At 36.7% G+C, this 16,662-nt stretch overlaps 1 protein-coding gene across 5 annotated transcripts in view; it reads right to left on the bottom strand.

The window, feature by feature from the left end:
• The window catches only part of LOC128014862 (ras-specific guanine nucleotide-releasing factor RalGPS1), a 113,560-nt gene that overhangs the window by 95,240 nt on the left and 1,658 nt on the right, over positions 1-16,662 (bottom strand). For 4 of the 5 annotated variants that reach the window (XR_008183717.1, XR_008183716.1, XM_052598548.1 and 1 more), the window contains exon 2: positions 198-319. The exons of the other annotated variant lie outside the window; for it this stretch is intronic. Coding sequence is in view for 2 of the 4 variants with exons in the window: in XM_052598548.1 (XP_052454508.1) it covers positions 198-254 (57 nt within the window). In the remaining 2 variants the exon portion in view is untranslated. The remainder of the gene's footprint in view (positions 1-197; positions 320-16,662) is intronic. 5 annotated transcript variants of the gene reach the window in all.

The raw sequence follows: 16,662 nt of genomic DNA, 5'->3' as shown, positions 1-16,662 counted from the left end.
ATGGTTTTAGTCACAGTTCCTACACTTAAAATAAATCATGTCATACTGCTGAAATAAGTACATTTTATTTCCAAAGATGACCCCTTGATTAAAGGCAATGTATACATCATTATTTGTCAGTTAATAATTTTCTAATATTATAATTATTATAATTTATATATTAATATTATAATTTTTTAGAAAGGAGAAGCAGTTACCTCAGAGGAGGCGGAGCTAATGCTGGTGCCATCTGATAGGCCGTTTCTACAGTACATGCTGGTGAATCAGCCAATGGGGTGCAGACGCCTGGGCAACCCCACATATGACGAATAACCCATACCTGAAGACAGACAGAGAGTGACATCAAAATATTAAGATACATACTGTATAAAATATCATTCCCTTATAAGAGAGACCGACTCCATGTGGGTTCAATCCTTTGACAGGTGGTCTATGTATGTGTATGTTCATAGGAGAAACTGATGCTAAATGTCTCAGGAAGTCCACGAGGATTGGGTTCGCTCTTTCGCAGATGGCCAGAGGAAGTCCCCGCATACCTGAGTGACCGATGAGCCGCCCGGCCGGGAAAGAGTGCAACAAAAAGGAAAGAATGTGAGTTTTACAATGGAAATCCTCTCAGATCACTCACACAGTGGTCAGAGCACTTAATGGGTTTTGGGAAAGTTCTCCAAGCTCAGCTGGAGATCTGAAATTGCGATTAGCGATGTGTCCCTGCTTTTGGTCTAAGAATCAGAAAACTGCATTTGCAATGACAGACATGTTGCTATAAAAGAAAGCTTTTTAATCTCAGCTCCAACTGTGAGAGTTTTTTCAAGTAGACCTCATAAAACTCTATTGGAGCTACTGAATTGTTACTATGTTCTGACTTTTGCATATAAACATTTCAGAAAACGACGTGCATCTACAAGCAGCTATGAGTGTGAAGGATCACCAGCAGCATCAACTGCATCCTTTCTGAAATAAACCAGTCTAATGCTTACTTAAGCACTTAAACAGGCAAACCAGAGAACTCAAAGCAACGGAAAAAAAACAGCTTATAGAAATCATCATGCATCATGTGCTCATTAACATATGACCACCCACATTTACATATCAGCATCTTCAGCCTGATGAACACGATTCACCATGATTCATCAATTCTACAGAAAATCTAGTTTACCGTTTGTTATGCTATTAAACTGAAAGAATCTTTGATTAAAATAATAAAAATAAACAAAAAAGGTTATGGCCTTTTTAATGAACTGTATAAGTCTAGTTTGACCGGTTTCTGAAGTCAAAGCGCTCAGAGGAGCTGTGAAGACCTCTAGTGGCCAGAGGAGTTTTATTATAAGTAGCTTATGAAAGTTTCTCAATGTGAAATCCACAGTTTTTCAGCTTATTATCAAAATAATTATCTGACAGCACAACATAACCTTTAAATTATGGAGAGCTAGAAAACCACTGAAAAGATTGGGATTGTAGGATTAATAATGTTTCTCAAGTCTCACAAAGGTTGCACTTATTTCATTAAAAATACGATATTGTGAAATATTATTTGGATTTAAAATAACTGTTTTCTATTAGAATATATTTTAATATGTAATTTATTCCTGTGATGCACCACTGTATTTTCAGCATCATTCCTCCAGTCTTCAGAGTCACATGATCTTCAGAAATCATTCTAACACACTGATCTGCACAAGCAACATTTCTGATTATTATAAAATGTTCAAAAAAGCTGTGCTGCATCATATTTGTGTGGAAACAGTGATGCATTTTGATTTTGACAATTTTGATCAATTTAATGCATCCTCCTTGTTGAATAAAAGTATTTATTTTTCAGAAAGCAAACAAGTGAAAACAAAGTCTTCCTAACCCCATATTTTTGAATGGTAGTGTATTAATGCATGATCAAAATATGTTCACTGAACAGAATTATAAAACAAAATATACATTTAAATTTAAATGTCATGACTAATTTCACGAACAAAAGCATAATTGATAGTGATTGCTGTGATATAAATAATATAATGAACAAACTTTTAATAAAACACATAACAATACAAACAATATGCTTGAACTGTTAAGAATGTTAATATTTTGGTCAGTCACATTTGAAAACAAAATTGTCCTAACACTCATCCATACCACAAGATGGCAGCTCAAAACTACAAATGACTCTGTATGTACTACAGTAGTTACTTCACCAGAAGAGCTTTGTTTCAGACATCCATTAAGTTATTTATCTGCTTTATATGTGAATAACACATACATGAGTTTGAGAGGTCGTTTTGTATGTTCAGTGTGTGACCCTGGACAGTACACAATCAGGGTGAATCACAAAATCTTCTCCAAATCATCTGAATTTGAGACAGCTCACATTTCTCTCTTCTCCTATTCATAACCCTTTCAACACCACAATCCAAACCCCTCCATCTCTCTCACACCAGAGCTGTCTGATTATCCTCTGAAAGCGTCTCCTATAATATCAGCCATTGTAATCCCCCACGAGTCAGTGATAATACTATCTCACACATCAGTATTCCAGAGGATCACCAGCGCAGCAGTCAAGCTCTCTTTCACAGTCGGGCTGACATCACCCGTTTGAGACGCCATCTGGACCGAGAGCGGGTGTGAAAGCTGTTAAGTGTTTCCAAGGAGACACACATTAGTTTATTTCCCGCTTTCACTTAGACCACTCCAATAGAGTGGGAGCCTCACATTTTTTTGTTTCGCACAATACAGGCTTCAAGAACGAACTTCATTTGAGGGGTTTAAATTGAGCATGAACACCTGCCTGATCCTTAAGCCAACATGTTCAGAAAATATACTTATTGCACTGTAGTATAATAGTGATAGTAGGAGTAGGACTAAGAGTTAGAGCAAGAGTAGGAGCAGTATAGTATTGTAGTATTATAGTATAGTATTGTAGTATTAGAGTATAGCATAATGTTGTACATAGTGTAGTATAAGTATAGTGTTGTATAGTGTGATATATGTCTGCTTGATCCTATTCCATCTCATCTGCTTCATCCCATTTCTCCTGAAGTTGTACCTGCACTCACTCACATCATTAACACATCCCTCCACACTGCTGTTTTTCCCTCATCATTTAGACAGGCACGTATAACTCCACTACTTAAGAAACCCAACCTCAATCCATGTCTTTTGGAGAACTACAGACCAGTTTCTCTTCTTCCTTTCATTGCAAAAACACATAGAACAACCTCCTTGACAGCAACAAGTCTGAAGCCCTAAGACTGGCAAGAGCAGAATCCAATTCTTCAATCTGCTTTTGTCACGGTTAACCACCAGATTCTCCTATCAACCCTACTGACAAAGGGCATCTCAGGAACCGCACTCCAATGTTTTGAGTCTTACCTATTAGATAGGTCCTTCAAAAGTATCTTGGACAGGTGAGGTGTCCAAGTCACAAAATCTTACTACTGGGGTGCCTCAGGGCTCAGTTCTTGGACCACTTTTTTTCTCTGTCTACATGGCATCATTAGGTTCTGTCATTCAGAAACATGGCTTTCCGTGCCATGCTGATGACACTCAGCTCTACCTCTCATTCTATCCTGAAGATCTGACGGTAGCTCCTCGCATCTCAGCTTGTGTAAGAGACATTTCTTGCTGGATGACGGATCATCACCTTCACCTCAACCTTGCCAAGACAGAACTGCTTGTGATTCCAGCAAACCTATAGTTTCATCACAATTTCACCATCAGGTTAGGCACGTCAACCATAACTCCTTCAAAAACAGCTAGAAGCCTTGGAGTTATGATTGATGATCAGCTGACTTTCTCAGACCACATTACTAAAACTGTCCGGTCCTGAAGATTTGCTTTATTCAACATTAAGAAGATCAGGCCCTTGTTCAAGCTCTTGCTCTTGCCAGCAAGATTAATTTTTAATGAGCTGAAAAGAGTGCAATAACACTAGCTTTCTCGATTATTTTTCTAATCTATCTGTCTTCTTTTTATTATATTATATTATTTGAAAAAAAAAATTATTTTGTTGATTTTGATTGCATCCATCATCCCCATTTGTAAGTCACTCTGTATAAAAGCATCTGCTAAATCACTAAATGTAAATGTATATTGTAGTATAGCATATATAGTCTCAGAATGGATTTTGGTTAAAACTAATAGAGCACTTTTATTAAATATTTTATTATATTGTCTATTGTTCTCTTTTTATGAAGGTCACATTAAAACGGTCCTGGAAACCTCAGTTAATTACTAATAAACTATTTATTTAACGTATTACTTGTTATTTTAAAACCTTTGTTTATTTAGCTGCTTTTCCAATTACTTTTAAGAAAGTTTGAGAAAAGTTTAAGAAAGTTCTAAATATTTAGATAAACCACCATAAATATATTTTAATTGTACCAATCAGTTTATATCAAAACTTATTTATAATCAATGTTTACACATCACAACCATCACTTCCATAACAATAAACATTTTTTAAATATCACAAGTTTACTTGGTTAAGTATTTTTATTTTGTTTCTGTGCTTAAGTACTTTTTTTGAGTACAGCTGTATTTGGAGTAGTTTTATTTAGGGAAACTTTAACTTTCTCTTCACTACATTCAAGTAAATAAAATTTTACTTTTTACTGCATCACATTTTGTTAAAAAACAACTTTTATATTCACTAATTCGAGCTGAAGAAATATCGACACCCCTTCTGAGAAATGTCCAGTTAGTAATGAGACACTGTTTTTTATAATGAATCTGTTCACTACATCAGGTAAGAAACATACAACTGAACTTTCATAACTTTCTGGCATCAAGCAGATACATGCAGACACATGCACATCAGTGACACATATTCAGTGTTCGGACTTGATCTGTCTAGTCACAGTGAGGTAAAAAGGAGGTAAGAAAGATTTAGAAGAAAAAGAACAACCGCACAGCTCACTGACTCAGGATCCTGCAGTTCCTTTAACAAAGATATATTTGAATATTAAAGACAGACACGTGTCCCCTCCGTTGTGTGTTAGTTGTCCCCTTTGTCTTCAATCACACGCCTTTTTGTCACCCTCAGTCTCTTTAATTATCCCTCCTCTATCTCTCATGTCCATTAAAGCAGCTGTGAAGTGCTGTAATTACACGGCTCACTATGCAGCGCTAAACTCACTCCAGAAAGACACAACAGCAAGCTTTCAACAATAAAGACCTTTCAGCCAATACTGAAAGTTGGAACAGCATGCATAAAAGGCAATTATGAGTCATGATATTGAAATGTTTCTAAACATACAGACTCAATCCAGACTGCACGCTAAAGAAGAAAGTTAAATATTCAGATAACACACTTGGTGGAACTGCACATTCAAATGACTCAGAGATGACTCTAAAAACTAGTATCGCCCAAAACACACACAGTAACTGGACAAAACCAGTTTATCAGGTAGAAAGACAGCGCATTTTCTGTATTAGTCAGAGCTGAATGAGAACTTTCAAATGGGAAAACACATATATTTGTCAGTTTTTTAAAACCGTTTTTGGTCAAATTCCATAGAAGCATCAAGCTTAGGCCTATATTTTTATGGATAAGGTAATTCCACAATGCAGTGTGATGAGCTTAGTGAAAAATTTATCCAAGGTGGTGGACATATCATCATAGAAAATTATAAAAAAAAACTTTATAAAATTAAGAGCCGGGTGGTGAAAAATTTTGAAACATGCAAATATCTTCAGTAGATTCTAGGGATGTCCCGATCAGGGTTTTTTCGCCCTCGAGTCCGAGTCATTTGATTTTGAGTATCTACCGATACAGAGTCCCGATCCGATACTTCTATAATACATAAAAAAAGAATAAAGAAGAGCGAAAAAAACAGATCCAGGATGTTCAATATATACAATTTTGAAATGTATTCAAATAGAAAACAGCCATTTTAAATAGGCTAGTAAAAATATTTAAAATGTTACTGTTTTGCTGTACTTTAAATCAAATAAATGCAGCCCTGGTGAACAGAAGAGACTTCTTTAAACAACATGAACGAGCTTACTGTTCAAAAACTTCTGACTGGTAGTATAGGCAACTTAATTTTTTCTCTAATTTCTATCTTTTAATTGGCTTAGAAATCTATAACTGCTGGACGATAACAAATAACAATGATTTGTTTATATACTACAAACACTGTTTATCACATAATAAGGTAGAATAGTTTCTATACTGTAATAAATGCTATGTCAATCAGCACTGCATTGTTCACTGCTGGGGATGAATCATACAGCTATAGCTGAATGCTTTTGTCCATATTAGGAATTTCCTGACATGACTTTCAGCGCAAGAGCGCCCTCTGGCGTTGAGTATGAATTAAACACACACTGCAGGAGAGTTCAGCGCTCCGTGATGCTCATCTCACCTTATTCTGGGTACAAATAAAACACCAGATCATGCGCAGACTACCAGTGTGAAAAAATGCATCTCAAAATCATATAGTCACTGCTGGAAAGCATTCATATAAGTAAAAGATGCTGGAAAACCAAAGAATCAGGTATGTTAATTCAAGCGAATAAGCATCACTTGCATCTTATTTATTTAAAAGGGGCTTAGCAAAAGTACCTCTGTGCAGCTGTAACAGCAGTATGCATAGTAATTCAGATCACATGTAGCAAATGTAATAGCAGCAGCATGCATAGGAAATTCAAAAGCAATGTTAGAAATAATATTAGCAGCAGGAAGTCAAATTGTTGCTAATATAGCAGCAGAAAGTACTTAAGTTGCTTGAAAATTCAGTGATAACATGGGGTAAGTAACTCTTAAGTGAAATAGGCATATTTTTATTGCGTTTGCTTGTTAATAAAGATGCGTATAGCAATTCTAAATACATTTGTGCAGCTGTAGCAGCAGTATTCATAGCTTTTCAGATTGCTAGTTTAGTGAATTTTAATAGCAGAAGCACACAACAAATTAAGACGCAAAGTTAGAAATATTACCAGCAGTCTGCATTGCAATCCAGTTATCCTTGTTACTATATAGCAGCGGCAACAGAAGTACATTTAGTTGCATGAAATTTCAGTGATAAGTTAACACTTGGATGGTAGTGAAATTTTTAGGTGAAATAGGCATTTTACTACTTTGCTATTCAATTCAACAGGATTTACAAAGTGAAATAAGCATTAATTGGTTGGTTTCGGTTATTTGTAAAGGGGCAGTAGCAATTCTAAGTCCCTAGAATTAACTTTACATGTCGAGTTCAAAATGTGCATGCATATTAGCTGGACCGATCCAGAAAAAAATCCCCTAAACATTTCTTATAATCAAGTACAAACCCACATACTGAGCACTGAAAACCAGATGGATGATGGGATGACATGATAATAGGAAATCGCAATTTGACATTAAACGGCGTCCACCCTCAATGGAGATATTTACAGCAGAACTGATTGAATTTTTTATCCCAGGGATCATTCTTGGCAACAGAGCAATTGTTTTTCTCATCCCTCCAACAAAACTCGTCTCCAAGGTACCATCGTCATGGCAACAGCAAGCCACTTGGAATGTGGGCCGGCTGGCTGTGGTTGTGAGTTTCTGAATGGGCTTTGACGGTTGCGGTGGGAAACTGAACCCTGAACACAGTAGGAATACTTCACCCTGGATGTCATACTTGGAGAAAGTTTTAACATAGACTCCCTAAAATAATATGTGAGGGAAAATGTGCAGTCAGAAGGTCATTGTCAAAAATCTGACATGGTGATCAGGACCGCGATATGGAGCAGAGCTGTTCTATTTCCTTTCTCTCCAGACAGCCAGAGGCAGTGCTGAAAGCACTAGTGGAAAACTATTGACAGAGAATGGAATGACAAAGTTGTCACCTCGTGAAGCGTGCCTTCATCTATAATTACCCCTAAGCACATCATCTCAATCTCCTTCTCATTCTTACTTGTTGAATCAAAAGTGACGATATTTTGTGCAGCTTGCTGCTGAAGAGAGATCTTCAGGATATATTGCGAGATGTTTAGTCTAGATTACATCGCTTTAGTATACCGATTGTTGGACTTACACAAATCTTGTGGCGATCGTGAGATATGGACTGCATCATGCAAGATGCTTCAGTCTGCTGGATGGTGGGTTTCAATGCCTCTATGAGGATGCATACTAGGAAAATCCTGGCTGACTCAGCTGAACGCCAGAAAAGGGAGAGAAAAGGGTAAATTCTGAGAGTTATAAAGAGGCTTCGGGTAGGTCACACTCAGCGTTATGTGGCTCTCTTGTGACTCTTGAGGAAGCTTACAGCAGCAACAGCAGTAGTACAATTCGGGTTATCATCTAAAAATGCCTGTGAATAATACAAAATAAATACACAAAGATCATAGTCATATGTTGCTGCATGCGAGCCGTAGCACCTTGGTCATAGCGTCAGTTTCTCCTCAAAGGAGTTCCATTAGGACCTCCACCTGCACACTGGGAAGTTATAAGCATACATTTTTTTTGGGAACTGACAGCAGTGTTCCTTACCCTTTTGCATTTTCAGACTGTTCTAAGGGGAAGCCATGTTTTGGTGTGGACGGACAACAGAGTGGCTGTTTTTACATGCGTACGCGTCCCTCATCTATTCCTTCACACTCTACACGTGCCTTTGCAACATCTTGGGCAGCGTTTAAAGGTAGGGCTGCACAATTAATCTAAATTAAATCGCAAAGACAATAAAATCGTGATTAGGCAGAAGCTGCGATTGTCATGCACATCTTTCAGTGAAGCACAGTTCTGTGATCAGCAGGAAATCTCCATCCGAAGGTCAAAGGGCACTCTCGAACTGAAAATCCAAATATGCCCCAAAGAAAAAAATACTGGAAATGCCTATAGCTGCTGCTGAATAAACTGAAGATTTAACTGCTTTCATTGATTCAATGTGACTAACAGACACACAACTACGGCAATATATGATTTATCCGAGTTCTTATTTTCATCATAATAAAGTACATCTATAATGAACTGGTAATCGTCATAGCCATTATCACTGCTTAGAATACAATGAAATATTGTGTGCCTTAATTATTCTGTTTAAGAAGACACATCACCTCGCAGAAGTTTGGAGTAAAAAAAAAAAATTACTAAAATGTGTAATTTCAATTGCTCTCAGATGGAGCAGCATTTACTACACAGAGCCATAGTTCACTGAGAAGATATGCAAATAGCTGTCATTATCACGAAATATTTAGTTGATTTCATAATCCTACGATTATATAGTCTGCGATTATGAATGTGATTTTGCATAGCTTGTCAGAGAACTATGGCTCTGTAGTAAATGCTGCTCCACCTGAAAGTAGGTGATGGAAATGTTTTTTTTTTTTTTTTTTTAAAGTGTGCTTAACTGTTTAGAAGCAGATCTTTTAGAAGTGGTGAATGCCTCACTTCTCTCTGGGACATTTCCAAACTCCCTGAAAACAGCATTTGTTAAGCCCCTCCTGAAAAAGAGCAATCTTGATAACACCATTTTGAGCAATTTTAGACCAATATCTAATCTTCCTTTCATAGGCAAAATTATAGAAAAGGTCGTTTTTAATCAGGTGAACAAATACTTAAACCTGGACAATTTTCAATCTGGTTTTCGACCGCATCACAGCACAGAGACAGCACTCATTAAGATAATAAATGATATTTGCTTAAATTGTGGCAAAATATCAGTGCTGGTATTGCTAGATCTCAGTGCTGCGTTTGACACTGTCGATCAAAACATACTACTAGAGAGACTGGAAAACTGGGTCGGGCTTTCTGGGATGGTACTCAAATGGTTCAGGTCATACTTAGAAGGGAGAGGCTATTAAGTGAGTCTAGGAGAGCATAAGTCTAAGTGGACGTCCATGACATGTGGTGCCCCACAAGGCTCAATTCTTGCACCGCTCTTGTTTAGCCTGTATATGCTCCCACTGAGTCAAATAATGAGAAAGAACCAAATTGCCTATCACAGCTATGCTGATGATACCCAGATTTGCCTAGCCTTATCTCCAAATGACTACAGCCCAATTGACTCCCTCTGCCAATGCACTGATGAAATTAATAGTTGGATGTGCCAGAACTTTCTTCAGTTAAACAAGGAAAAAACTGAAGTCATTGCATTTGGAAACAAAGATGAAGTGTTCAAGGTGAATGCATACTTTGACTCTAGGGGTCAAATAACTAAAAATCAAGTCAGGAATCTTGGTGTGATTCTGGAGACAGACCTTAGTTTCAGTAGTCATGTCAAAGCAGTAACTAAATCAGCATACTATCATTTAAAAAACATTGCAAGAATTAGTTTTGTTTCCAGTCAAGACTTGGAGAAACTTGTTCATGCCTTTATCACCAGCAGGGTGGACTATTGTAATGGGCTCCTCACCGGCCTTCCCAAAAAGACCATTAGACAGCTGCAGCTCATCCAGAACACTGCAGCCAGGATTCTGACTAGAACCAGAAAATCTGAGCATTTCACACCAGTCCTCAGATCCTTACACTGGCTTCCAGTTACATTTAGGATTGATTTTAAAGTACTTTTACTCTATAAGTCACTAAATGACCTAGGACCGAAATATATTGCAGATATGTTCACTGAATATAAACCTAACAGAGCACTCAGATCACTAGGATCAAGTCAGTTAGAAATACCAAAGGTTCACACAAAACTAGGGGAGTCCGCCTTTAGTTACTATGCCGCCCGCAGTTGGAATCAGCTTCCAGAAGAGATCAGATGTGCTAAAACACTAGTCACATTTAAATCTAGACTCAAAACGCGTCTTTTTAGTTGTGCATTTATTGAATGAGTACTGTGCGCTGTCCGAACTGATTGCACTGTATTTTACATTTTCACTCTTTTTTAATGTAAAATTTTCTATTTCTATTCTATTTTTTAAATTCCTTTCAAATAAGTGAATTTATAAACCATTTTCAAAGTTTTAAAATTGCTTGTTTTATTTTTGGTATTATTTTTCTTGATGTTTATTTTACTTTCTTTTATGTAAAGCCCTTTGAATAACCATTGTGTTCGAAATGTGCTATATAAATAAACTTGCCTTGCCTTACTAATCACAGAACCGGTTTTACTGAAAAAATGTGCATGACAATCACGATTAATTGCATTCGAAGGGTTGTTGTTCTCTGAAATTTGTGCAGCCGCAACCTGGGCTTCATCATGTACATTTTCATGTTCTTACAGATTGAATGTGACTCCTTTGCCAGCGGTATTTGCTGCAGTGCTTTCTGCCTGCCCGAATGCTTCACAGGGGGATCCCTCATGACTGCATAATTATTCATCTTCCACTACTGCTTTCAGCACTGCCTCTGGTGGTCTGGAGCGTAAGCAAATAGCACGCTGATTACGAACGTAACTGTGCTTCTATGACTAAGTGGAAGACTGCAGTATTGCGAGAATGATCTAAGAGATCGAGGTGACGTGTTAAGGGGTAATTACAGTTACGTTCGTAAGTGGTTTATTTAGCAATAGTGACGTAATGACTATAACCCACACAGCCAATTAAATAAAAAGTTTAGCTGTCATTATACTAAATATTTAACCAAAGAATAAGAATAATGGAACAATGCATAAGCAGACTGTAAATAAATTTTGTTTTTTGTTAAAACCTATTAAACTTACAAAAACCAATTTAAATTGTTTTTGGTAACTGAAATAAAGCCGAAATAAAATAAAATACAAATATTAGATGGAAATCTTAAACTTAAATGAAAATGATAAATATAATCTTGCAAACTAACTGAAATGAATGAGTTTAAGTGCAAAAATTTACTCAAATTTAAATAAACAAATTTAAAATGTTGCCTTGGCATCTAGGCTCACTGAAATAACTTAAAGGAATACTCCACCGTGTTTTCATATTAAACTATGTTTTTCCCTTACCTAAGACGAGTTGATACATACCTCTCTCGTCTCAATCGCTTTGGCGCGCGGTGACACTTTGAAAGCACTTAGCTTAGCCCATTCATTCAATATGGGCCAAGCAGAGAAGCTACCAAACACCTCCACGTTTTCCCTATTTAAATACAGTTACTCGCGTAGTGTAACTCGACCTAGGACGGTAACACAAAACAAAACGTTGCGCTTTTCTAAGCGTGTAAAATGGATAACTATATTGTGTGGCGGAATACCATTGCAAGTGCTTGTAAGCACTTCGTCTTGGTGCAGTAATATCTTTGAAAGCTAAGTGCTTTCAAAGTGTCACCGCGCGCCAAAGCGATTGAGTGCACGCACTGAGACGAGAGATGTATCAACTCGTCTTAGGTAAGGGAAAAACATAGTTTAATATGAAAACACGGTGGAGTATCCCTTTAATGTTACAATTATTAAATAATTGTGAATAAAAAATTGTGAATAAAAAAAAAAAACATAAAACATTAGAAATGCTGCATTGGACTAACTGAAATATAAGTGTTAAAATTACTATAACCGAAATAAAAATTTGAAATGTTGCCTTGCAACTGATTAAAATTAATGAATTGAAGTGCTAAAATTACAAAAACTGAAATATCAAATATTGTAAAAATAAAATATTGTAAAGATATAATAATAATTACAAAAGCACAAAAAAAATTTAAGTAAAAAACATGAAAACTAAACTCTAGTTAAAGAATGCACATGTCTGCATATTGCATGTATGGCATATATGTAATATGCATCATATGGTTAGGAAAGGCATTGTGTTCATTCTAAATGCTGACTAATCAATAGGTACAAACCAATGACCAGGTGTGAAGCTAAAAGTAGTAGAAAGAAAATCCCAGAGCTAATAAAATGTGTGGAATACAGAATACTGGCGGTGGACTCGTCCTCAGATGCACCGCAGAGCTGACCTGAGATTCAGTGCATGACATCAGTGCAGCTGCGAGCACACTCAGCGTTTCTAATGGATCGGATGGCATATAACACGCCAGATCAAACATCAAGGGAGTTAGAGGAGAAAACAGGAGAACAGAGGTGAAAACGAGAATGAGAGGGAGAGAAAGTTGATATTACAGTTATTGGGCAGGACAGAGTGATGAGAAACATCACTCTCAGAAAAAGTCCTTTTTAACATTTTACAATTAAAAAAAAAATGTTATTTTATTATAATAATATGTCAGTTTTTACTGTATTTTATTTATTTATTTTTTACAAAAAAAAAAAGTGAGCATATAAAAGATTTTGAATGGTACGGTATACATTTTTATAAAATTAGTCATACTGTTTCGGGTCATTTAATTTTTAACTCAAGGGTGGATCAAACCAACTCTGGCACTGTTTTTGTTCTGATGTCACACTGATTCATTTGCTATAATAATCTTTTGGTTTGTCAAATGTTCACTTTTTCATTTTTATTTGCAAAGAGTGTAGTTGCAAAAAAAAAAAAAAGTTTTATTATTTAAATTATATATAAAAAAAAAAAAAAAAATCACTGTATTGCACATTTTAAATTACTCATACAGTAGCATGATAAAACGGTCACATTAATGACAGGCAGAAACAGGGCTGCTATTATAACCAGAATAGTAGAATTGACCAGGTGGACATGTCTCAAATGTCCCAAACATGCTCGCGCCTACATAAATATAGACAAAGAAGAGATATTTGGGTCCGAATCTAATATTTCACGCACTTTGGTCTGCACTTTGATAACAGATGCTGTGTTTTTTTAATGCTGTGCTGCTCCGAGCGCGAAAACTTAATCTATACTGGCTCCCCTTGAGCTGACAGCTCGATGCCTAAAAACAGAAGCACAGCGGGCCAAAGAGCACAAATAAAACAGACAAATATCAATTCAAGCAGCAAATAAAGTGGCCAGATAAATGGCCAAGAGATAGAGATATAACTGCTCAGAAGTTCATGTCCTTATTTCTCTTCTCACTGTACACATACAACAAGAGATCTTTAGGCATGCAAGCGCTTGCTTGAGTATTATCTTTAATTAATAAAGTTCTTGGAAACGAGCACCACTGATTCCACGTCAGCATAACTTGTCGCTTTCATGTTTAAAGCATTGATTAGACAGCATCTGTTAACAGTTTCTGGGCTCCTGCTGATTCAGAAGGTTTGTGGTTTGTACTGTAAGCAGAAGATGGTCAGACCGGATTTTAGGGAATAACTGTACAAACTGGAAAGATCAACAACTTACTTACACTTCCTCTTTAAGTTCCCAGCTGTTTTACAGATAATAATAATAATAATAATTCTTTACATTTATATAGCGCTTTTTTTCTAGACACTCAAAGCGCTTACATAGTCAAGGGGTATCTCCTCATCCACCACCAGTGTGCAGCATCCACCTGGATGATGCGACGGCAGCCATAGTGTGCCAGAACGCCCACCACACACCAGCTTACTGGTGGAGAGGAGACAGAGTGATGAAGCCAATCAGCAGATATGGGGACTGTTAGGAGGCCATGATGGTCAGAGGCCAATGGGCGAATTTAGCCAGGATGCCGAGGTCACACCTCTACTCTTTACGAAAGACATCCTGGGATTTTTAATGACCACAGAGAGCCAGGACCTCGGTTTAACATCTCATCCGAAGGACGGTGCTTGTTGACAGTATAGTGTCCCCATCACTACACTGGGGCGCTAGGACCCACACAGACCACAGGGTGAGCACCCCCTGCTGGCCTCACTAAAATGTTTCCTCAAAACTGCACTCCCAAGTTTACATCATTCTTTAAAATGTTTATTTGTCTAAAAAAAGAACAAATTAATGTTTGTGCTCTGTAAGGTTTTAAGGTTTTAGTCTCTTATACTCACAGTTGCATGCCGAGGAAGAATTTATTCAATCAAACTCAAGTTAATACAGTAATATTGTGTAAAATTATTACAATTTAAAATAGCTGTTTTGTATTTGAATCTATTGTAAAATTTATGTGATGCACAACTGTATTTTCAGCATCATTCCTCCAGTCTTCAGTGTCACATGATCTTCAGAAATCATGAATAATATACTGATGTGCTGCTTAAGAAACATTTCTGATTATTAACAATGTTGAAAACAGTTGTGCTGCTTCATATTTTTGTGGAAACCGTGGTACCTTTCATTTTCAGGATTCACAGATGAATAGACAGTTATTTGAAATGGAAATCTTTTGTAACATGTATTTACTGTCATTTTTCATCATTTTATCCAACAGTTGTGGTGCTTCATATTTTTTGTGATGCAATTTTTTTTTTATTTTATTTTTTTATGAGGATACTTTTATGAATAAATCCAAAAGCACCAAATTTATTTAAAATCATTTAGAATCTTTTATAGACTAAAAATGTCAAAGGAAAGATATAATATCTTTCTGAAATCAGCAAACTAACAGGAAAAAGAAAAGATACAAGAAAGAGACATTTTAAAAATCTGTTCCCAGCAACATAAAAGAACAAGAACCAGGCCTTCAAGTAGACTACACACAGTATCTCCATGATACTCACTGGAGTGAATGCAGATATTACAGTTCAGAAATGACAGTAGGTGCTATGTGAAGAGTGTGTGAGAGAGATATAAATACAGTCTGGTTTCCTGATCAATGCTTGTGTAATGTCAGACGTACAGACAGCTGCAGGGGGCCGGGATGCCCTCATTTACCCCCCACTGCACGACTCAAGATGTACAAATATGTGCTCTGACATAACTGCACACCCATGAGCACGTACTCTTCCTTCCTGATGCATTGAGAAACCTGTTTTTATGCTGGAACTGCTTATAGATGACAATCAACCTGTTTTTCATTACACAGTTTAAAGATTCACTTAATGGAATCAGGCCGTTCAAGATGTAGACGAGTTTGTTTCTTCATCAGATTTAGAGAAATGTAGCATTGCATCACTTTCTCACCAATGGATGCTCTGCAGTGAATGGGTGCCGTCAGAATGAGAGTCCAAACAGCTGATAAAGACATCACAATAATCCACAGCACTCCAGTCCAGCAGTTAATGTCTTGAGAAGCCAAAAGCTGTATGTCTGTAGGAAACAAATCCATAAAGATGCTTTTAATTCTGGTTAAAATCAGAGTTCTTAATCCATAAGAACGCTTCCTCCAGTGAAAAGGTCTATCTCCTAATGACTCTAACAATTAAATCCTCCAACATATCGGTTTAGAGCCATTTGGGACCGTTTTTGTTTGCTAATGTTGCTTGGGCTATGCAGATTTCTCTCCTGACTCAGACAAGACTTTTGCACTTGATAAAGAAACATGGACAGAGGACTTGTATTTTTTTTAGCAGAAGAAATAGTTTAAAGTTAAAAATTATGAATAAATTTATTGCTAACATACAGCTTTTGTCTTCTCAAGACATTAACTGATGGACTGGAGTGCTGTGGATTATTGTGATGTTTTTATCAGCTGTTTGGACTCTCATTCTGACAGCACCCATTCACTGCAGAGCATCCACTGGTGAGCCACTGATGCAATGCTGCATTTCTCCAAATCTGATGAAGAAACAAACTCATCTACATCTTGGATGACCTGCTGTTATACATTTCAGCATATTTTCATTTTTGTGTGAACTATTCCTTTAATACCCCGTTGTTTATACAATGTCATTGATTTCTCTAGTTTCAGTTTCACCAGCATTTGTGCACAAACAAAACAGAGGCACATTCTGCTTACATAATATATACTAAGACTTTGATAATACAGTGCATATGTCATGTGGACAGCTTTGCTCATACGTCATTTTGGAGCTTATGTTATGAAAACACTTCTGAAAAATATTGTTGTTAGCGTTTAAA

The sequence above is a fragment of the Carassius gibelio genome, chromosome A5, assembly GCF_023724105.1.
Source record: "Carassius gibelio isolate Cgi1373 ecotype wild population from Czech Republic chromosome A5, carGib1.2-hapl.c, whole genome shotgun sequence".
Lineage (NCBI taxonomy): Eukaryota > Metazoa > Chordata > Actinopteri > Cypriniformes > Cyprinidae > Carassius > Carassius gibelio.
The sequence above is the reverse complement of the archived record's forward strand: the minus strand, read 5'-3'. Positions and strand labels throughout refer to the sequence as shown.